General features: G+C 27.6%; 3 protein-coding genes and 1 long non-coding RNA gene across 12 annotated transcripts; 2 read left to right on the top strand and 2 right to left on the bottom strand.

The window, feature by feature from the left end:
- Window positions 1-210: 210 nt before the first annotated feature.
- On the top strand, window positions 211-2,687 carry LOC107068359 (splicing factor YJU2). Of its 2 annotated transcripts, XR_016176013.1 has the most exons (4): window positions 211-562; window positions 656-1,384; window positions 1,631-2,454; window positions 2,540-2,687. XR_016176013.1 is itself a non-coding variant. In XM_015324661.2 (3 exons), exons 1-3 carry the CDS (start codon window positions 539-541, stop codon window positions 1,982-1,984), a joined length of 1,107 nt encoding a protein of 368 aa, XP_015180147.2. In that variant the 5' UTR covers window positions 211-538; the 3' UTR covers window positions 1,985-2,687. The 2 variants fall into 2 exon arrangements, 1 of the variants encoding a protein (XP_015180147.2); XM_015324661.2 differs by having other exon boundaries at window positions 1,631-2,687.
- LOC107068280 (uncharacterized) lies at window positions 2,105-9,735 on the bottom strand. The gene is made up of 11 exons (XM_089170645.1): window positions 8,833-9,735; window positions 7,874-8,549; window positions 7,522-7,803; window positions 6,388-7,325; window positions 6,090-6,209; window positions 5,243-5,355; window positions 4,949-5,088; window positions 4,638-4,753; window positions 4,168-4,522; window positions 3,636-3,841; window positions 2,105-2,427 (listed from the first exon to the last, which is right to left on the bottom strand). Exons 2-11 carry the CDS (start codon window positions 7,943-7,945, stop codon window positions 2,403-2,405), a joined length of 2,367 nt encoding a protein of 788 aa, XP_089026771.1. The 5' UTR covers window positions 7,946-8,549; window positions 8,833-9,735; the 3' UTR covers window positions 2,105-2,402.
- Window positions 9,736-9,856: 121 nt separating this feature from the next.
- Window positions 9,857-22,049, top strand: LOC107068360 (spondin-1). Of its 8 annotated transcripts, none has more exons than XM_015324666.2 (17): window positions 9,876-10,022; window positions 14,442-14,649; window positions 16,071-16,314; window positions 16,459-16,645; window positions 17,158-17,322; window positions 17,485-17,608; window positions 17,871-18,001; window positions 18,168-18,357; window positions 18,454-18,616; window positions 18,818-19,049; window positions 19,685-19,895; window positions 20,333-20,503; window positions 20,675-20,809; window positions 21,060-21,217; window positions 21,330-21,408; window positions 21,730-21,759; window positions 21,850-22,049. In XM_015324666.2, exons 2-17 carry the CDS (start codon window positions 14,445-14,447, stop codon window positions 21,924-21,926), a joined length of 2,502 nt encoding a protein of 833 aa, XP_015180152.2. In that variant the 5' UTR covers window positions 9,876-10,022; window positions 14,442-14,444; the 3' UTR covers window positions 21,927-22,049. The 8 variants fall into 8 exon arrangements, with proteins under 8 accessions (XP_089026754.1, XP_089026747.1, XP_015180152.2 ...); XM_015324662.2 differs by having other exon boundaries at window positions 18,818-19,172; XM_015324665.2 differs by having other exon boundaries at window positions 18,818-19,172; window positions 21,730-21,770.
- Window positions 19,735-20,326, bottom strand: LOC149033737 (uncharacterized). Its single transcript, XR_016176016.1, has 2 exons — window positions 20,038-20,326; window positions 19,735-19,969 (listed from the first exon to the last, which is right to left on the bottom strand). It is a non-coding gene; the product is annotated as an uncharacterized LOC149033737 (long non-coding RNA).
- Window positions 22,050-22,054: the final 5 nt, after the last annotated feature.

Here is a 22,054-nt window from a genome sequence, read left to right as displayed (position 1 = left end):
ACATTGTGTATTTTGTACGATCTATATTAAAGATATTTATTTTTTCTTAGAATAAATAATGTCTCATTATCTTCATGATTGCGTATACTTATGTAAAATATTGTTAATTTAATTTTATAAAGTTACTGTACTTTTAAAAATAACTGTACTAGGGAAAAACGTGACTTCCTTTTGGTATCACTCTAATACGTCACTGCATCACGTGACACTAGTTGTATTACACTAGTGTCGTTCGCGTTTCTAACCTTATTTAATTTTGACAACTATTATTATTACTTTCTTGCATTGTCATTATAATATTTTTACATTTGACAAAAGTGATTACAGTAATTTATATAACAGATTTATATAAAACGTGTCATCATATGTGCAATTTATTGCTACGAAAAAATAATTATTATTTGTAGTAAGAAAGTATTATAGGTTATTAAAAGGTAACACAAGAGGATAAGGTTATATTTATATATTTGATAAAATTAATGGCAAATTAAATTGTATTTTAATAAATTTCTAAAGAAGTACATTACACAAAGAAAAAATGTCCGAACGTAAAGTATTAAATGTAAGTATAATTCAAATAGATATATTTGTGATAGAATCATATGCATTTCATTATTTGCATTGAACATTAATCATATATTATGTATTTAATTAGAAATATTATCCGCCGGATTTCGATCCGTCGAAAATTCCGCGCATGAAATTGGCGCGTAATCGACAATATACGGTTCGTTTGATGGCACCTTTCAACATGAGATGTAAAACTTGCGGAGAATACATTTACAAAGGGAAAAAGTTTAATGCACGTAAAGAGGACGTAGAAGGGGATGATTATTTAGGAATACGTATTTACAGATTTTATATCAAATGTACACGTTGTTTGCAAGAGATATCATTTAAAACTGATCCTAAGAATACGGATTATGAAATTGAAGCTGGTGCAACGAGAAATTTTATGGCATTGAAATTAGCAGAGGAACAAGCACAAAGAGAGGAAGATGAAGAAAAAGAAGAAGAAGCTACCAATCCGATGAAACTTTTGGAAAAAAGGACGCAACAATCTAAACAAGAGTTAGAATTATTGGAATCGTTGGAAGAATTAAAAGACCTCAATCGACGTTTATTGCAATCGATTGATTTTGAAGAAATGATAGGACAATTTAATACGAGTAAAGAGAAGGTAGAGAAAGAACAAGAGGAATTGGATGAACAATACATTAAATCGGTATTTGGTAATAAAAATCAAAAAGGTGTTGTCGTCGAAGAAGAAATTGTGGAATTGGATGAATGTGGTCCTCCCAAAAAAATGTTAAAAACAAAAATGAAAGATAAACATAGTAATAATTTAGATTCAAGATTGGACGATGCAGAATCTAAAGAAATTGTAAGTTAATATACACACTATTATGAGTAAAAAAAGTTTTGCATCATCACGGTTAATACTGGATATTAGAGGTATTGGTGTGTACTGCAATCTGGACGACCAACTTTCTATTCCATTTGTATGTAAAGGTTGCGGAACTCTTGGAACCGAGATGATGTACAATTTTTTTTGATATGTGTATACCTTTGTGTTTTATTCATATATTTTGAAATATAATTATAACATGTTTTATTTATTTTTCAACAGAACGATAATAATTTATCGGGACCATCTACAAGTACATGTACAACTGCCAAAAGTTCAGTATTTTCAAATGATACCAAGGCATCGTTTAATAAAAAGAATTTAACTCTTGTTAAAAAGAAAGTCAATTTAGGTGTTAAAATTAATCAAAGTAATAATAATAATAATAGTAATAATAATAATAATAATAATAATGAGAAAAATAATGTTTCAATGAAAACTGTTAAGTTGCCGGAAGTTAATACAGAAACGGTTAATAATGTTAGTGAAAATACAGTGCCTAGTTCCAGTAACGTTGGAAATAGTCTTTCTTTATTAACAGAATATTCCGATAGTAGTGACAACGACAGTAATTAATGCAAGTAATATCAATTAATTGCATTTAAGATAAATTAAGACTTTCATAATATAAATATATATTGTACAAAGTAAAACGTGTATATGTATAGTGATTATATAAAATGATTCTAAAAAAAATAGAAGAATTTGATTGAATGTATATATATTCTGGTAAGAATATAAATAAAACTTTGTTACACGTAATTAATTTAAATCAATTTTTGGCTATGTAAATTAATTATTCTGTAGATAAACAAAGAGATATATCATCAGTGGACTTACTATCAATTAACAAACAAAAATTCATACAATTGCGTACAATGGTTTTTTTTTTTTTTTTAAACGATATCAAAAACGAGATATGTATTTAAAATTCTTCTAAAAAATATTATAATTTTACAGTGCTAGTAGTAAATGGCGATGACAAGAATGTTTCTTACAGGATGCCAAACCCTCTACTCCTAAAACACAAAAACATAATAAATCAGGCAAGTTAAATTAATAGTTGGTCTGTTTCAAAGGCTAGGCACTCTGTAAGGAACAATTCGGTCTTAACGCCAATGATGATTTCAGGAGGAGAAGGAGGAGGAGTACATAGCCTATCAAAACAGACCACACTGTAATAATATATTTAATATATTTTTGTATAATATGTGTGTTTCATTAATTTAACAGTACAAAAAAATGAAATTAACTTTTCAATAAATTATATTTTAATGTATGTATGTATGTCTTTTTTTTTCTTTTCTTTTTATAGGACGAGATATATATATATTTATATATACTTATCAATAATATTACAGAAAAATGACGAATAAAAATATATTTTGATGAAGAATTAACTTCAAATTTGTACAAAAGAGCAATTGTTGTATACGTCTTATTATTATTATTTTTTTTTTATTTATATTAAAAGCATCAAACTTACACGAACATATGACACGAGGAAGAAGAATGTTTGATTTAATTGTTTTTTAAAGAAAATCGACGAGAACGGTGATGATGATGATGATGATGATCGTCATTATCATTATCGTCATGATTATAATTGATTCTATCATTAATTGTATTAACGTTTTCACTTATATTACGTTTAATATGTGAATCATCGATAACATTAGAACATTGCAATCGTTCTTCCAACGATGATAAAGAATTGCTACAAAAAGATGAACTGTTCAATTCATCGGATAAATAATTATCAACAATCTCATGTTCAGTTGTATCTAAAAGCCAATTGTACAAAGATTCGCGTATTTCTTTATTAGAGTGATTATTTTTATTGGTGAAAAATAAAACTGGTTCGCGAAATTGTCGTCGTTCCTCGTGTCGACGACAACGTTTGCAAATGTAAGTTTTATTATCATCATCGTCATTATATTCACGCGTTTTAGAATCCGATTTGGAAAATGGAAATAATTTGGATTTAATTTCTTTATTACGTAATAAACTTGAACTACGCGTTGTACGATTACAATGACGAATCATCATAGATGGTGATTTAATTGAAGAATGTAACGTCAATGAACGTTGTAAATTTGACGGCATCATTGGACGTAACAATGCTCCTTTGTAATTATTCGATAATTTGGAATATGATTTTGGATTGTTATCGTTCTTGGTCGCATTGGACTTCAACATTGACGACGAAGAACGTTTCCTGACATACCGATGATCTCTGTTTTTTTCCTGTAATGCCAGTTCCAATTGAGCTATACGATTCTCCAAACGTGTTCTCTGTGCCTGCGCATGATCCTGATGATCTTCCATTTGTTTAACTATTTTTTCCAAACGTAATATCTGCATCTGTTTGTTTTCTAATGTTGCGTACAATTCTTGTATGGCTTCTGTTTTAGCGATTATTTGTTTGTTTATCTTGAAATGTAAGAAAAACAAGAAAATTATATATTAGTATAATTATATTTATAATATTTGTATGCATTCGCTTTCACGTATTGTATATATTATTTGTTGCTAATTAAGATTGTAAAATAGTTTAACAAAAAAATGTATAATGTTATATGTGTAATTATTTATATATTTAATATATATTTTATAATAATTACAATAATTGTGTGTGTATGTGCATATGATTCTGTGGTGGTATTTAATTATTATTATTATTATTATAATTATTTTAATTAGACCGTGATAGCGAATGTATTAAATTATAAGAAACAAAAAAGAAGAAGTCAAATTACTTCATCAATATCTTTATGATGTTCGTCATCGTCGTCATTAGAATGATCTTTATCAATTTGATTATTTTTTCCTTTTATAAGACTCAACAACTCGTCCCTAACTTTGAGAAATTTACTTTGTTCTCTCATTATACGATCACGTTGTTCAAGCTCAAGTTGCTTTTGCGTAAGTGCTGTCTCTAACTCGGCAGTATGTGATGTTGCATCTGCTAAACTATTACGAAGATCGGATATCTGTTGTTGAAGTTCAATAACAAGAACGTTAACCGCAGTTTTACCACCCTCTTTCATTTGTACTTGCAAACGATTTTGTATCTCCTGAATTTGTTCCTCCAATGCTTTATTACGTTTTTGACTGAATTAATTAATTAAAAATATTTATATATATAAAATTATGTTATGAATGAAACATAATTAAAAGAAAGAAACAAAAAGTAGATTATATTAATACAAAAATTATTATAACATACAGATTTTCGTTAATTTGTTGCAAATGATTACGTTTCATCGTAACTTCACGAATTTCTTTAGACTTGATCATAAGTTCTGCTATTAATTTATTGTTAGATTCGTCCTCGGCGTTATTCTGTTATAACATAAAATAAAGAGAAAATATAATAGATCGTTAATTGATTAGATATCTTACCGATTAACATTTTTTTTTTTTTTTTTTTTTTAACGAATTTGACGATGATAGAGTGTGTTTTATATATATATATTTTGTTGTTGAATATTTTTATGGTTTGTAAAAAGACATGTCTCGAAAGTAATGCAAACTAACAGCCGCTTGATGCATCACCGAAGTTATTTCTTCCTTCTCCTGTTGTAATTTCATTATAGTTACTCTCTGTTCTTCAAGTTCCTCTCGTGCAAGTTTTAAATCGTTGAACAAACGAAGCTCGTTTTCCGTATGACTGCCGTCTTCGATTTAAAATAAGAATAAAACAAAAATCAAATAAAAGAACAAAGAGAGAGAGAGAGAGAGAGAGAGAGAGAGAATATAATTCGTGACAAAGTAAAATAATTGTATGTAAAAAAAGAAAAAAAAAGGATTTGAAATAATGATATATCCTACCTGTTATCGCAAAACTTTTATTCTGTTCCAAGAGTTTGCACATTTCTTGACTCGTTACTTCAAGTTCTTTGTAACGTTCCTGCATTACGGTCAATTCTTTTTCCACTGTTTGCCTATTAAAATTCTAAGAATAATCTCAAAGAATAATTATAATTAAATATGTATATATTATTATAAAAATTATATTCATTATATTATTATGAATTTTTGATATATTTAACATACCAAATAATATTTTTAATTTAATTATTAAAAAATTAAACAAACATATCCATACACACATATATAAATATAAATATAAGAAATACATTGATAAAGATTCCCGATCGAGCTTGAATTTTATGCACGACAGATCAAATAAAGTAAGTGGCATTATAGTATCAAGGGCTTTGGCCTACTGATTTAAGCTACTTATGACTTTAAAGAGAAAGAGAGAAAGAATATAGTGCTGTATGTGCACTTATCGAACAGAATACAGGATGAACATCATCGCATATATCCAACCTATCCACTTTTACTTGATCGAATTCAATGATAAAGTCGTGTTGTTTTCAACGTTACGATTTAATTTTATTCCACAATTGTATATTTCTTTTTTTCTTTTTTTAATATCAAATCAGGTAACTCGATCTTTTATCTGTCAATATCAGGAAACCCTGATGGAAAATCTTTTTCGACAAGGTAGAAAAAAGTAGAATTGTTCACCCTAATATATTAAATGCTTACGCCAGCAACCAAGTAATTCGAGTCAGTATAGTAGGTTTTCTTTCTCTCTTTTTTTTTTCTTTCTTTTTTACCTGTCTCAAAAAAAAGAAAAAGAATAAAAAAAAAAGACGTTTCTTCTTACCTTTTTTCTTTTTCCAGATTGATTTCGACGATCATGGCACCCAATTGGTCTTTCATGTTTTTCATGGCATTTTCAGCAGCTAATTCCTTACAGTTCATAGTTTCCTTCAATTCCATCAGCCTGAAGCAATTTAATCGAAGAGAAATATACCGTGTAGAGATAAAAAAAAATACACTTTAAATTGATATATAAATAGATAGATGGATAGATAGATAGATAAATAGATAGATAGATATATAAAAGACAAAAAATTGATTTTCATAATGATTGGCTATTCGGTAAAAACAAAGAGAACAACCGTGCTTCAAAACTGTCCCGTTGTTTTTCCATTTTCGTAACCAATCCTTCGCTGTTCCTTATTGTCTTTTGCATATCCTTCAAACGTTGTTCCATAATTTGTTCCTTCGTTTTAATTTGATTTTCCAATGATTTATTTTGCATTTGTAATTGTTGTATTTTACTTTCGTCATTTGTTATTTTATTTTCAAGATCACGAATTTTGCCGCGCGATCTTTGCAATTGTATTTCATTTTGTGTACGACGTTCTTTCGTTAAATTATGTTTATTACGTTCAATTTGTAATTCTTCGGTAATAATAGTCAATTTATCACGTATATCTTTATACTCGTCCAAAGTTTTGGATAATTCTTTCATACGTGTACGACAATTTTCATATTCGTTGTAAAAATCCTGAATATTTTTCATCAATTCTTTCATCATATCTAATTGAATTGTTTTTATTTCTTCCAATTGCGACTTCAACGCAGTATTGTCTTTACGATAAGATTCAATACGCATTATTATTTCCCTATTAAAATCATTAATATCTTTTTTCGATTCATCAGTAATATCGTTTATATTATTTTCCATCGTTACGATCATAATGGAATGTTTTTTTAATAAATCATTGCAATAATGTTCGTATAATTTGGTTATTTCTTTTAATTTGTTGTTAAACGTTATTACGTATTCATTGTTAATATTATTAATATGATTATTTATTATTGTATTATTATTATTATTATTATTATTATTAATATTAATTGTTTTTTGTTCGTTAGAATATATTTGTTGTTGTTGTTGTTGTTGTTGAATTTTTGGTAAAATTGTTTGAATTTTGGACGAATCGATTTCAATGATTTTCAATTCTTCCAATTTTCCAGGATCCTTTGCACCATTTAATATCATTTTATCACGTAATTGTATTATATCTTGATATAAATCTTGTGTGGTTTTCTGATGAAGTAAAAAAAAAAAACAAAATTTACAAGTTAATAATATATTATAAAATTAATAAAAAAATTATAAAATAAAATACAAAATAAAATTAAATTATATTATTTCATACGCGATAGTAATTTTTGTTTTGTTTTGTTTTTCTCTCTCTATTTTTTAAAGATTATAAAATTAATAGTTAATTAACAATTTTTACTTGTTTTTGCATAAGTTGAGTTTTAAGCAACACGAAACGTTTCTTTTTAACGAAGTATTGATTCTCAAGTTCGCGTGCTTGTTTCGCCATTGTAATTGCATTAGGTGGTTTTTTATTTATTATTTTCATAGTCGAACGACGAACTGAATTTGTTGTTGGAGTTTCCACAGATGAATCTTCTAAAACAGTTAACTGTTGTTGTTGTTGTTGTTGTTGTTGTTCTTGTTCTTTTTCTTGTTGTTCTGGCTCTTTTTCTTGTTGTTGCTCGTTGGATGAATTCTCCTGATAAAAACATATATAAAATCATGTATTATAAAATGATGAAAAAAAAAAAAAAAAACGTTAGAGGTACCTGATTAATCGTTAAAGTTTTATTTTTATTTTCTAAATTGGACGTTGAATTTTTCTCAACAATCGTTGCCATTATTATGCCTTTTTATTATTCCTTTAGTCAATGGTTCTCAGTTTATTTTCTTTTTCAGCACTTTCTATAACGATATTGAAATTCATTAATTATACCTTTAATTATTCATTTCTTCTCGAGTTGAATTTCAAGATGAAAACGTTGACAATGGAGGGAACAAAGAGATGCTATAATTTGACTATAGTTTTTTTTTTACTTTTAACAGCTAATTGCAATCTCATTTTTTTTTCTTTGATAAAATATAATTATCGTTATAAATTCATTTCTTTTAAAATGTCTTATCAACACACACACATACACATATACTCTATAATCTATTATAATTATACTTAATACATTTATATATATATATGTATAATAGGTTTTAATAATACTTTTTAATAAATTACTATTAATTAATATATAATATATAATATAAGTTTTAATGAGAGAGAGAGAGAGAGAGAGAGATACTTATATATTATTATATACCTGATAAATCCACAAAGGGCTAATTTTTTGTTCTCTTTCACTTTTTGCATTACGTAGCATTACGTAATATTGTCACTGGCTTTATTACAAATTCAAGAAGTAGGAATATCATACAGAATTATTAATAATTAATCTGAAATGTTTAATATCAATTTATTTATTCCAATTTTTAGTTAGTGTATGTAAAGTTTGTGCGTGTAAGTATGGTACTCATGCATACATATAATGATTTCACCATGATACAATTTTGTTGTATGAAAATGTTAATTGCATTATATTATCACATTGATGGCTAACCATATATTGTGTAATGGGAAAATGAGAATAAAAAAAATAGAAAAAAAGAAAAAAAAGAAACTTTTTTTTATTGTTAATAGAATTAATTAATAGAAAGAAAGAGAAATAAAATGTCATACCTTTTGCGATTGCACAAGTGTTGTTGTACTCCAACTAGACATACTCGAAGTAGTTTAGTTGTACACACTTTTATTAAATGTCCTATTACGATTTAGAAATTTAGTAATGACAATGTTACAATATCGCTAAGTGATTTAATTTGACACGTTGTAATACGTTGGGAAAAAAAAGGAAAATTATTGAAAAGACAGACGTTGTTGCCATTGGCAACCGTGTTTTTATAGTTCTTCATAGAATATGATTGACGATCGAGTAGTTTTATTTTCAAAAGTTAATCCAAACACACACACACACACACATACAATTAATATATGAATAAATAGTACGCGCATTCATACATTTTAATATGTTTTATAAGAATAAAATAGAAAAGAAATTACACAAAAGGTAGTAAATAAATATCATTGACCAATATATAGATGATTTTCGCGTTATTTAACGAGTAAAAAGATGAGAAAATAAAAAGAAGAAAAGTATTCTTAGTTGATCTGTCAACAAACCCCCTCCCACTCTCTGCCACCTTCTCCACCCAAAGAAAATGATAACTCTCATGTCAGTGTAAAATTGGCAAACTACCAAAACCTATCATCGAAAAATAATATCTTTCGGTTTTAAAAATAAAAATGGTTCGATATCTTTTCGACAATATGGCAATTTAATATTATATACTTTTTACATAAGATAGCAATCCGCTATGCAATTTATAATACAATTTGTAACACAATAAACTCACAAACTCTCTCTCTCTATATATATATATATTAAGAATACATTTATAATATTTATTATTATAATTTTAATATATTAAATTCTAAAAATGATAAGACATTGTGTTGTAACATTGAACATATTGTAAAAAGATTAATTTTCTTCTTTTTGTTTAAATTTTAATACACTGTCGTCCTTCGATTAAATTGTCCGCATTTGGTTCACACATATCGTAGATATACGCGGTGTGAAGAGTGTGAAGGGGTTGAAAGGATGAGGGGTGGCGGGAGGGGGGGGGAATAGAAAATTCCCTTTGGGAAACGTAGTTTCGGCGTTGTGTCGAGTTTTATTCGCTGTCGTGTTTGCGCACGCGTCTCTGTTGGAATCTGCTGCTGTTAGAACGTTTCTGAACGTGGACGAGTGAGTAGTTTTAAGTCCCGTGTCAGATTTAGTGCACTCGGTCATAGTCTAAGAGATCGCGGTTAGTATATTTGTTTTATTTTTTTTCATCATCTCGATGTTGTGTTTTTCATTTTATTATTTCATTGGTGATAAATATTATTAATGTTTGTTCTCGTCGTAATATTTCTTTCTTATCTCTCGCGATTATTAATTTATACGATAAAAAACAAAGTGTGAGAAAATAATATTGAATAAAAAACACAGCAACAACAACAACAACAAAAACAACGACACGTGGGAGAACACTTTTTACATTTCAATTCTATTTTCTCATTCGTTGTGTTGTGTTATTGTCATTAATAATAAATTGCAAATAAATTGTTGTATTAATATAATTTAATATATAACGTGAGATTGGTATTTGAAATGTTTGGTGAATATATTGGTAGATTAAATTTGTTTGGTTTTGGTTTTGTTTTGAACGATTCAGTGATGTTTTGATGAAATCTTTGGTGTTGTTGTTGTTGTTGTTGATATTTTTGCAGAACATTGGCTAAGTGAAAAAGGAATAAGAACAAAAAATACGATAAACTATTTGTTTTTTCTTTAAATCTTCTTTTCTAATCACGGTGAGCGCAACTTTTATGTATATTTGTTTCATTGCTTTTTTATTTATTTAAAGTACTCCTCCAAGTACACGTGTCTCTTTTTGGGTGATGGTTTTTTTTTTCTTTTTCTTTTTTTTTTTTCTTATTCGTTAATACGATTCCGGTTATTATTAGGCAGGTATTCGAAGTGTGCAAGACGTTTCTAGCCCCCGGAAACGTTCTTCTTCTTCTTCGTTTTCTTCTTCGTTTTCTTCTTCTTCTTCTTCTTCTTTGTCTACTTTTACTTCTACTTCTACTAATTTAATCGTGTTAAAGAAAATTGTATGATTTTATAATGAAGAATTCATTCATTTATAAGTTATAATTTTAAATAAAAAAAAAAAACATATTTTTTATACAAAAGGTTCGATTCATTAATATATTTTAATGAATATCACACTTTTGTGTGTTTTGTTTATATAAATAATAAATATAAATATTATAATATAATAAATTATTAAATAATATACAAATAATATTTTTAATATTTTAATTATATATATTAAAATATTATATTATATTAATTATATAGTAAAGTAAATATATTATTTAATAATAAAGAGTACAAATATTTATATATATAATTATATTACCATTTGAATTAATTAATATCTTAATTAATAATAACAATATATATATATTTTAGTTATATACGCATGCATATGATCGAAGTCCTTAAACTTCATTATATTTCTCGTTTAATTCAAATAAGGTTTCGCTATCTAAGGTCATGATCATGACCGTCCGTCATCGGAAAAACATATTGGCAATGAACTTAAGAAACTAGTAGATACAAATAATCTATCTGAATTTTTATAAATATTTAATTTTTTCTTGCTTTTTTCCATGACATGATTATTAATCTAAGTTATGTTATGTATGGTCATGATCATGATTATCATAAAATATAAAGTGGCAAATTTAAAATGAAAATTTTCATTGAACGCACCATTCGAGCAAAATTTAAAAAATGTTTTATTGAAATAAAGACAAAAAATATAAAAAGAAAAACGACCTTGGCCTACTATATATATATATATATATATCTATATGATTAAATTGTTATGAATTTTAGTCAAACGACGTTTGATGTAACCGAAGTACCATCAATCCATTCGTATTCTAAATGGATTTCCATGCGTCGGGTTTGGAAACCATAGAAAATAAATCGATTGCTTCAGAGTCACGTCTTTTAACTTACCTTGATATATATATATATATATACATATATATATATATATTCGTAAAGTCGATGAACGAGCACGATCAACCCTCTGACATGTCGCATGCAGATTTATCTCTTTTACAAATTGCCCCTACTTCGAGGATTTATTTTCGTTGAGGGAAAAACGTTTATAAATGAACGACCCTATAGAAAACTTTTCATTATGTCTTGATGTTTTACATACATATATATATATATATAAACGCGTATACATACTTTGATTTATGTGTATTACATTATATATATTATTTCATATTTTATGTTTATTTTTTATATATAGTGCTTTATATATCTTCTTAATAAATATAAATTACGTGTCACGTTGTTTGTCTGCAATGGACTCCGTAGTTTACTGAACCGATTTGAATCAAATTTTGCACAATGTGTGCAGTTTCATTCAACTTGAAATATAGGATAGTTTATATCTCAATTTATAATTGCAATTGACTTAAAGATGTGTGTATCGGACTGATTGTGAGCCACAGTAACGCGTTGCGGAGTACCCCTCGTATATTTATATATATATATGTATTAAATCGAAGCTTTTTAACTAGAGAAAGATTTTGTAAAACGTTTTAAGAAAGTAATTTGAACTTTTTCAATCTTCACTTTATTTTAAAACGAAGAGTTAACTTTCAATGTCGATAGATCTTCTTCCTCGGTTGGTGAAGTTTGTCATCAGACAAACTTGGAACAGATCTAAAACAAGATCAGCACGTTTGCGGCTTCTACATGAACCGCGTTTATATCATTATTATAATAATAATATGTAAAAAAGAAAAAAAAAAAGAAAACATAAACCATACACTCGGTTATATAATTTGAGACGATAAAAGAAAAAAAAAAGAAAAGAAACAAGCTACCATACTAGGATAATTATTAGAAAGATTTTTATCAAAGCCTAAATCTGCATATCTATTGCGATCATCTTTAAATGAGTTTCTGTAAAGAGGTTATCGATTATTTTCCTAAGAAGTTACAAGAAACTAATAAGATATATTACTTTTGTAGAAAGAATATTCTCAATAAGTATAATATAATCTCAACACGTTTTATTAATATACTTTTTATATTAATAATATTTATATTTAATAATATAGAATAAGTATATAAAATATATCAAATAAAATATAGAATTTTAGGTAGTTACGTATTTTTATGCCACCGCAGAAAAATTTCGCTAATGCGCCAATCTACACCTTACTTAAATTGTTGCGACAAATCATAGAAATAAAAAAAACTTTATTTAAAATCAAAACACTTAACCTTGGGAATAAAGTAAAAGTGATTGATTGGTTAAAAAAAAAAAAAAAAAAGAAGGAAAAAAAAAGCAAATAATTGGTTTGCATTGAAAAATTAAAATGTAATTTCATTTGACAAGTTCATCGGTTATTGCATTTGTACGAGAAAATAAGATTACTACGTAAAGTTAAAATGTATTAACGTCATATGATGTTTATTTTTTTTTCCCCCTTTTATTATTTTGTTTGTTTCACTTTTATTTAAAAAAAAAAAAAAAAAAAAAATTGAACTCGTACATTCGATGGATAAAATCACCATGTATAAAATCATAGGTTAATTCAAACGAAATAAAATTGTATTTACTTTTGTTTATTCGTTGTTGTTGCATATATAAACCTCTTGTAAATGTATTTTATGCGAATGAATGTGAACAAAAAAAGAGAGAGAGAGAGAGAGAGAGAGAGAGATTGAAAACACATATATCTTTACGTGATTAGATTTTCCAATGACGATGAGAGAAAGAGAGAGTAAACTTTAATTAACCCAAATTAAAAGATAGATCAAATTTTCCTTTAAATTGCAAATAGATTTACATGCGTTCAAATACATTTACTTTTCATATTTAAATACATATATATATTTAATGCAATATTTGGAAAATGAGTATGAATAATAAGAAAAAAATTAGTTTTATCAAAAAATTACTTTTAATCTTTTGGAAAATAATATAATAAAATGCACAATTAAAGTTTATTTCAATTTATAAAAATATTATTAATAGATTAATTTGTTGTATTCTTTTTACCTTTCATTAGTTTATTCATTTTTTCTTTTTACTTCTTCATTGTAGTGTCACCTTTTTTTTCTTCATTCAATATCCTTTTTTACCCTTTGAAAAAAATACGGTTTTCCTTTTTCGATAATCTATATCCCAGCAGAGATCGGTTATCACTTTATATCTTCTTTGTTTTTTTTCTTTTCCATTTTTTATTCATTTTTTTTGTTTTATTGGAAATCCTTTCGTTTGGTTTCGTATCATTTTTGAAATCCTTTTACGAATGAAAAAATCGTTAGAAATGAATTTCAATGAAATTTTTCTTTTTTCTTTTTTTTTTTTCCCCCAATCAAACACCCTCTTTCTCTTTTCACTTTTTCCCGTTCATTTCAATTTTTAACGAATATATGTGAGTTATAAACTATCGTATCTTTCAAGTTGGATGAAACTGTACACAGTGTGCAAAATTTGATTAAAATCGGTTCAGTAATTTAGGAGTCCATTGCGGAAAAACAACATGACACCTAAATTATATATATTAAGATATTGTTCTTCTTATTTTGTGTCTTTTTCTTATTTAAAAAATCATATTTTTCTATCATTTTCCAGAAAATGTCGTTACTACTGGAACGAATTATTAGTAATATTATATTGCTATTAATTATAACAAATGGCAGTTATTCGACGAGATGTAACAGAATGATTGATGGTACAACAAGGCCACGTTCACCTGCCGAAGACAAATATTCTTTCTTCATGACGCTTTATAATAGAACGGACATTGTATACGCATACATGCCGAACACCAAATATACAGGTAAAATTAATTATTATTACCTATTATCGAAATACCCGTATAGATTTATTTTACCTCTCCTTTTTTTCTCTTTGTTTTTTTTTTTAGCTCCTTCGGGATTATATTTTTGTTTCTTCTTTTTTTTTTCCTTTTTTCGTTTCCGATCGTTGTTCAAATATTTTTCGATGCGCAAAAAAGAAAAAAAGGAAATTAATATCGAATCAATTTTGTTTTACCAACGTACAACCCCCTGTTCTCCTATCTCTTCATTCCTTCTTCCCCCATGCATCAACCCATCTCTCGTTTACCACTTGGTTTTTTTTTTATTGGTAGACAAAAATAAATAAATCTTAAGTTACATTTTTGTTGTTGTTCATTTCTAATAAATAATCAATTATTCTTATAACATTGAACAATTTTATTGCATATCTACCAAAACCATTTACAACTTATGTTACAATTAGCGTGAATCATCAATATAAATACTTAATCATCAATAAAAGTTAATAACAAATAACTAAACAAATCCAAACAAAAAATACTAACAATAATAATAATAATAATAATAATAATAATAAATTCTTAAAGGGATGAATATTACACAAAATCATTATTCAAGTCTTTTGGAGTGCTTTCAAGTTGCAATAATGAAAGAGGGTGGAAAAGTGGTTTATATAGGCAACTGGCTTTTGGATCGTTTAAATCCCCAGCCCTTTACTTTCATCCTTCCCTTTTTGGGTATGCCAGGAAGACGGTATTCATTAAAATATCGCATGATCGATGAGAGAGATATCCACTACTATTACTAGCAACATGAAAATCCTTACTTCAATTTAAAACGGATGTGTCTAGACGGAAATGAAATTTCTCCTCTTCTTCCTCTTCTTCTTTTTTTCTTTTTTTTTTTTTTTTGTTTGCGTTTCCTCCTTTTAATCATTTCGAACGATTATAACGTTTAATTTAAACACTTTAAGGTTAATTTGCTATGAGTTACAAAAAAAAAACTAAAAAAATGGACGATGCATTTTTAGACGCAGGTAATGAAAATAAAACAAATACGCGTTAATTGAAATAAAATGAAATGGCTACGAGGAGGGGGTAGAAAAAAAACCAAAAAGTAACAATAATAATAATAATAATAATAATAATAATAATAAAAATAGTAGCAGCATCGTAACGCGTGAGAAACTTGACACACTGACGAAGGTTTTCATTTAACTGCGTTTTTACGATTAATTCCTGTAATTCAAGGTTATGAGAATGATCGTGGAAAAAGAGGATTAGTTGGAGAAAGAGGGGAACGTGGTCAAGAGTCATGAGTCATCATAATCATCATAATCATCATCATCATCATCATTATCGTTACTTTCTTATGCAACGTGTTCATATTTTTAATTCGTTTTCGTTAATAAAAAATATGATTATATTATTATTAATTTAAGTGACAATAATGTCGGAGAGTCCAGGACCGGTACCAAGGAAATTCACAAGATTTTTAATATCATCTGAAACTGAGAACGAAAGTGAGGTTGTTGAAATCGGTACTTTCGATATTATTGACGATTCGATCAGTAAATATTCCGATAAATGTGCCAATGCAGTTGTCGAAGTGTCTAAAGTTCCCAAAGAACGAGTTTCCGTTGCTTGGACAAGCCCTTCAGAAGGTAGCGGTTGTGCACTTATCAGGTAAAACAATATAATATTAATTATTATCTATGGTATAATGTGAATTATTTAAATATCAATTAATAAAATAAATAATTTTTTATTTTTTATAATATATTTATTTTATTTTTACTTCTTTTGTTACTTTTTTTTATTCGATTACAGAGCAACCATTTTGGAAACACCGGACACATGGTACATGGACGATTCGAATTTGGTTTTAAACATATGTCAAGATACGAAAGCTGAAACTGACGATCAGGGTCCGGTTCTTGAGAAATGTTGTGCTTGTGACGAGGCCAAGTACGAAGTTACTTTCGAAGGGCTCTGGTCTAGAAATACACATCCAAAGGCATGTGTTGATTCAACGTTAGAAAAAAAAAGAAACTTAATTTTTTTGTTTTACATATATATATATATATAGTCTAACAACGAGGGTGTGTGTGTGTTAATTAAATCAACAACTTCCTGTTTGCTGCTGCCTGCTTCTTCTTCTTCTTCTTCTTCTTCTCTTACATTAATTTCTTTTTTTTCGTTTTTTTTTTTTTTTGAATCACCAACTATAAAACTTCATCTTAACGTTTATTTCTAACTCTTACAAAATATGAGCCACCATTATCGTATTCTTTCGATCATATTATCGTAAAACATTTGAAAAGCATTGTTTCTCAAATTTGAACAACCATTGGCGAGGAGTGGGGGAAGCCGTCATTTTGTTTTCTTTGATATTTTGTCTACACAATTTGGGAAACATTGATTTTAAATAATCATCGTATACGAATAGATCGTAAGAAATATAATTAATTTGTTGTTCATTAAAATTTAATGAAAATGAAAGATAAATTCTAACTTAATTTCATTCAGGATTTTCCAAGCAAAGGTTGGTTAATTCGATTTTCCGACGTGATCGGTGCATCTCACACGGTCGATTATCGATTTTGGGAATACAACGGATACGCAAGTATAGGTTTAAAACAAGTTGCCGAGCTTGGATCTACGAGAAGATTGGAATCCGAATTAAAAAATCAAGTACGATTTTATTTCATTATCAATCGTTAATTTATATATTTTATTTCACCGGTTCCTTTTTTTGTTTTCTTCATTCTACTTTGAATACTTCTTTATTTGTTGTCTCTCTCTCTCTCTCTCTCTCTCTCTTTTATTATTATTATTTGGTTTTTTTTTTTTTAGAGCGAACACATCAGAACAATAATAAAAGCACGAGGAATCAGTTATCCTAACGTAACCGGTAGAACATTTGCCGTATTTCGTGTAGATCGGAAACATCATTTGATGTCTTTGGTGTCGATGATCGGTACGATTAATTATATTTCAATAATAATTATCTTTATATTTGTACCAGTGACGGATCAAGTCAAGTCAAGTCAAACGGGAACCCCGAAATAATACTAATTTAATTGGGTTGTTCGAAAAGTAATTTCGTTTTTTCCCAACAGAGGATTTAATTGTATTTTAAATGTTCAACTTAATCCGCTTATCGCTTAATCCGCCACTGATGTGTTGATGTGCTTGTTAAATATTATTATAATCATTTTCTACAATTGTTTATTTTATAGATCCATCACCTGATTGGATAGTAGGTGTATCTGGATTGGAATTATGTAATTCAGATTGTACATGGATCGAACATAAAGAATTAAATTTGTATCCGTACGATGCAGGAACCGATGATGGGATAACATATTTGGTAAGAAATACAAACTTACAGATAGGGAGTAAGAAGGGAGGAAGAAAAACCAGTGGGGATAAACTATGTTGGAATTAATATATATATATATATATATATATAAAAATCAGAGAGTATGTGTGTAAACATGAATTAATTACAATGATGGAATAATATTTTTAAACAGTCTCCAAATGAACCGACAGAACCACAGGAAGTTATTCGACGCATTACTTCGACTTACCCAAATGATTCGAGGTCACCGTTTTATGATCCATCTGGTTTGGATATGAAACCATTGGCAAAACTTTATTTAAATCGTCAAAGATTGTACGAGAAAACTTGCAATAAAACTACGACCGATTCTACAGAAGAAGGTACTACTAAAACAAATATTAATAACAAATACCTTTTATACTTTCCAATATTATATTTCATTTATTTTCTTTTTTTTTTTTTTTTCAAATTTGTAGAAGCATGCAGAGTAAGTTCTTGGAGTGGTTGGAGCGAATGTTCAGTAACATGTGGTAAAGGTAATAAACTGAGACAACGACAATATCACAACATTACTGCTGCTGTAATTAACAAATGTAACGTAGCGTTAACGAGTAGGATAAATTGTTATGAAGAAGAATGGTAAGGCAACTTTATATTTTATTATACATAGAAATATATAACAAAAAAGAAACTTAAATGGGATTGCATTTCAATCTTTTGTCAAAATCGGCACAAACTTTCAAGACAACCAAATATATATATATATATATATATAAATGATCTTATAATACATCTAAAAAAGATATTAATATAATAATTAATTAATAATATTATTCGTAGTGGAAATAATGATTACAATTCTGGTATACTGGGTAGTGAAAAGTGTCGTTTAACCGATTGGAGTGAATGGAGTTCATGTACAGCAACTTGTGGTCATGCAGTAAGATCACGTTCACGTAATTTCGTACACAAACAATATAGAAAGCAATGCAATTATGAAAAAAATGGTCCAGAACTTGAACAAAATATTGAATGTGATAACGAACCGTGTTCAGACGAAGATCAGGATGAGGTAAGGAATTTTGCAATGACAGAGGAAAACGACGTGGTCATGGTAGATACGGATGAAAACGATCACAATGTTTCTTACGAGGGTGACGAACCGGAAGTGGAGGTAAACGAGGAATGGTTGCAGGTACGAACATTGATTGAAAATTGAAAAGAAAATTTCAAATAAAGAATCATAGAAAATTATTCAAACATTAATCACGATGTTGCTAATAACATTATTATACTATTTAAGCATCCTTCTTTTATTTTTATTTTTTTTTTTTAAATACTAACAATTAAATATCATATCATTAATATAATAATTCTTTTTTCATTGATAATAATCACACGTTACGATGATACCTGCACCGTTTGTCGCAAATCCTTGCACTGAACATTTGTATATATATATTATATATATATATATATATATATACGTCTGTATGTATGTATACGTTTTAATTAATTATTACCGTATATTCATCATAATTATATTTCTACAAACATATAACACCGAACATGATAATACGATAAAGAAAATCTCTCATTGAATTATTAATCGAAAAATAAATTAATTTAAAATTATTTCTCTCATATGTTTATGAAAAAAAATATTGATTTGTTTAAACATTTAATTACTTATATTTCTTTTTGTAGAAGTGTCCACCCGAACATTATACGCAGTGGTCAGTGTGGACCCCATGTAGTTCTAGTTGTGGATTAGGTATGCAATTGAGAACGAGAAAATATAAAGAAAGTTATAATGGTATGGGTGAAGATAATCCGAACATAGAGGAATGTAAACAACAACAAGCAACCTGTATGGCCGATAGAAAATTTTGTGATTTTTCTCGAGAAGAAGCAGCAGGTAAATATATATATATATATTTATGACAATTATATGAAGGTTCTTAAAGAACAATAATAATCAAATTTGTTTCCCTGTAAATTAAAGGTTAGGTTTTTTTATTAACTATTTATAACCGTAATTTTTAATATATACAATTTACCTGTTAATAGAGAAACGACAATTAAAGAGGATTATCTGCTCTTCACTCTATTTACACTAGTCTAATTAATCTTACAAATTAATTATTTAACTTTTCTTATTATAGTATTACTTATCTCTGTATCTATCTATCACTCTAACTATCTATAACTGATTGATCGCAGATCGATCGATTAATTGATTTCTATCGATCTCTCTATTCGCGCGAATGCGCGCCAAATTCGAACGAAATATAAGCGTTAACTCATTAAAACGTTATATAAATATTAACTCATTTTTATGTTCTTTGTTTTTAGAATTATGCAGTGAACCAAAAATAGAAGGAAATTGTAGTGAACACATATTAAGAGTTTATTTCAACAAATACGACGGACAGTGTCATCATTTTAAATATACAGGATGCGGTGGAAATAGAAATAACTTTCCAACCAAGGAATATTGTTACACAGTTTGTGGAAATTATCAAAGTAAGTTGTGATAAGTAGTATATAAACAATTAAAAAAAAAGAAATAATAAAAGTAAAAGTGATATAATATTCAATTCGTTAACGTTTAATTCTAAACGTGAGAAAAAAGAGAAAAAGAAAAAGAAAAAAAATCATCTTTTCTTCTGTGCACGCTAATCAAAACAAAATAAGGAGAATTAAAAGCCAACTTGTCGGCTCTTATGAAAAATTTTAAGGTATCCCTCAGCAGTGTTCTCAGCTATCATATACCTATACAAGAACAACACAGGAGAAAGACTAAACGAGCACAATTTGATGAAACTTCGGGTATACTGTTTAACAATTATAATCCAATCACGTTTTGGAACATTTTGATTTTTTTTAAATACAAAAAAAAAGTAACATTTTTTTTTACATTTCTTTAACACTAGATATACACCATTTTAATTCAAAATGTCTACTTCATGTAACATTTGATTTTCAATTTGATTTTAATTTGATATGAGTATATATATATATATGTATATATAAATCAAAATTATATTATCAATTTTTTTCTTATATTTTTTCTTCACAGAATCTTTATTAGAGTTCAAAGGTCTTCAATCTGGAAGTCAAGTGGTAGAATCGTCAGAAGAAAAGAATCAGCGAATAAATTGCAAAGTAACAGAATGGAGCGAATGGTCACCTTGTAAGGGTTGTCGTGGTTTTACATCAAGCAAACGGAAAATTCTTGTATATATTTTTCTTCATTGTAAAATAATCTTAATTAAAAAAAAAAAAATATGACGGTAAATAATAAAATTGATTGTATTATTTATTGTAAAACTTTTTTTTTTTTTAATAGATACCGGCTAAAGGCAAGGGTAAACGTTGTCCCAAAAAATTACTCCGAAGAAGAAAATGTCGTAAAATACCACCGTGTTGTAAGTAAATGTTCGTTAAATGTTTCAACGAATAAAAAACATTTATGAACATTTTTGTGAGAATCTCTAACAAGTATTATTTTAAATATATATATATGGGACATTCCACGTCAAATTGACCACTTTTGACCCTGACTCCTTTCAATTTTGCTCAAACTTTTTTTATCATTTTTAACTAAGTTTTTGTAATGAAATTAAAAATGATAAAAAAGTTTCAGTAAAATTGAAAGGGGTCGGGGTCAAAAGTGGTCAATTTGACGTGGAATGCTCCACATATATATATGAATGAATAATTTTGAAATATTATTTCAATATTTACAGCAGAAAAGATTAATAGAGGAGTACAAGAAAGTAAGTACAATGTAAGTGTAAATTACATTCGTTGATATATCCCTAATACATTTCTGATAAATTTAACAATTTCTATTTTTTCTTTTTTAGTTTCAATAGATTGTAAAGTACAAGATTGCTCATTAAAGAAAATACTCTGGTACTTGGGGAGTTACGCCGGAATATAGAATAAGAAGAAATGTCACAAAGTTCAACCTCGTGGTCCAAATGGTAGACTTTTGTTCTACAATTGTAGAATTTAGAAATTGTACGACGTTAGAATGTCCGTAATAAATCTTTTCACTCAGTTATATTA

Source organism: Polistes dominula, unplaced genomic scaffold, assembly GCF_049000335.1.
Source record: "Polistes dominula isolate Pdom_NZ unplaced genomic scaffold, Pdom_raw_medaka contig_29, whole genome shotgun sequence".
In the NCBI taxonomy this organism is placed as follows: Eukaryota; Metazoa; Arthropoda; class Insecta; order Hymenoptera; family Vespidae; genus Polistes; species Polistes dominula.
Note: the sequence above shows the minus strand (reverse complement) of the source record. Positions and strands in the feature narration are given on the sequence as shown.

Bases quoted from the DNA above. Each gene is read 5' to 3' on its own strand.
- LOC107068359 (XM_015324661.2), top strand. From the start codon at position 539: ATGTCCGAACGTAAAGTATTAAAT. The intron at 563-655 runs GTAAGTATAATT...GTATTTAATTAG, and splicing joins CCGAACGTAAAGTATTAAAT to AAATATTATCCGCCGGATTT. The intron at 1,385-1,630 runs GTAAGTTAATAT...ATTTTTCAACAG, and splicing joins ATGCAGAATCTAAAGAAATT to AACGATAATAATTTATCGGG.
- LOC107068280 (XM_089170645.1), bottom strand. From the start codon at position 7,945: ATGGCAACGATTGTTGAGAAAAATTCAACGTCCAATTTAGAAAATAAA. The intron at 4,754-4,948 runs GTTAGTTTGCAT...ATGTTATAACAG, and splicing joins CGGTGATGCATCAAGCGGCT to AATAACGCCGAGGACGAATC. The intron at 2,428-3,635 runs GTATGTCAGGAA...TTTGTGTTTTAG, and splicing joins GAAAAAAACAGAGATCATCG to GAGTAGAGGGTTTGGCATCC.
- LOC107068360 (XM_089170628.1), top strand. From the start codon at position 14,445: ATGTCGTTACTACTGGAACGAATTATTAGTAATATTATATTGCTATTA. The intron at 19,173-19,684 runs GTACGAACATTG...TTCTTTTTGTAG, and splicing joins TAAACGAGGAATGGTTGCAG to AAGTGTCCACCCGAACATTA. The intron at 21,409-21,729 runs GTAAGTAAATGT...CAATATTTACAG, and splicing joins TCGTAAAATACCACCGTGTT to CAGAAAAGATTAATAGAGGA.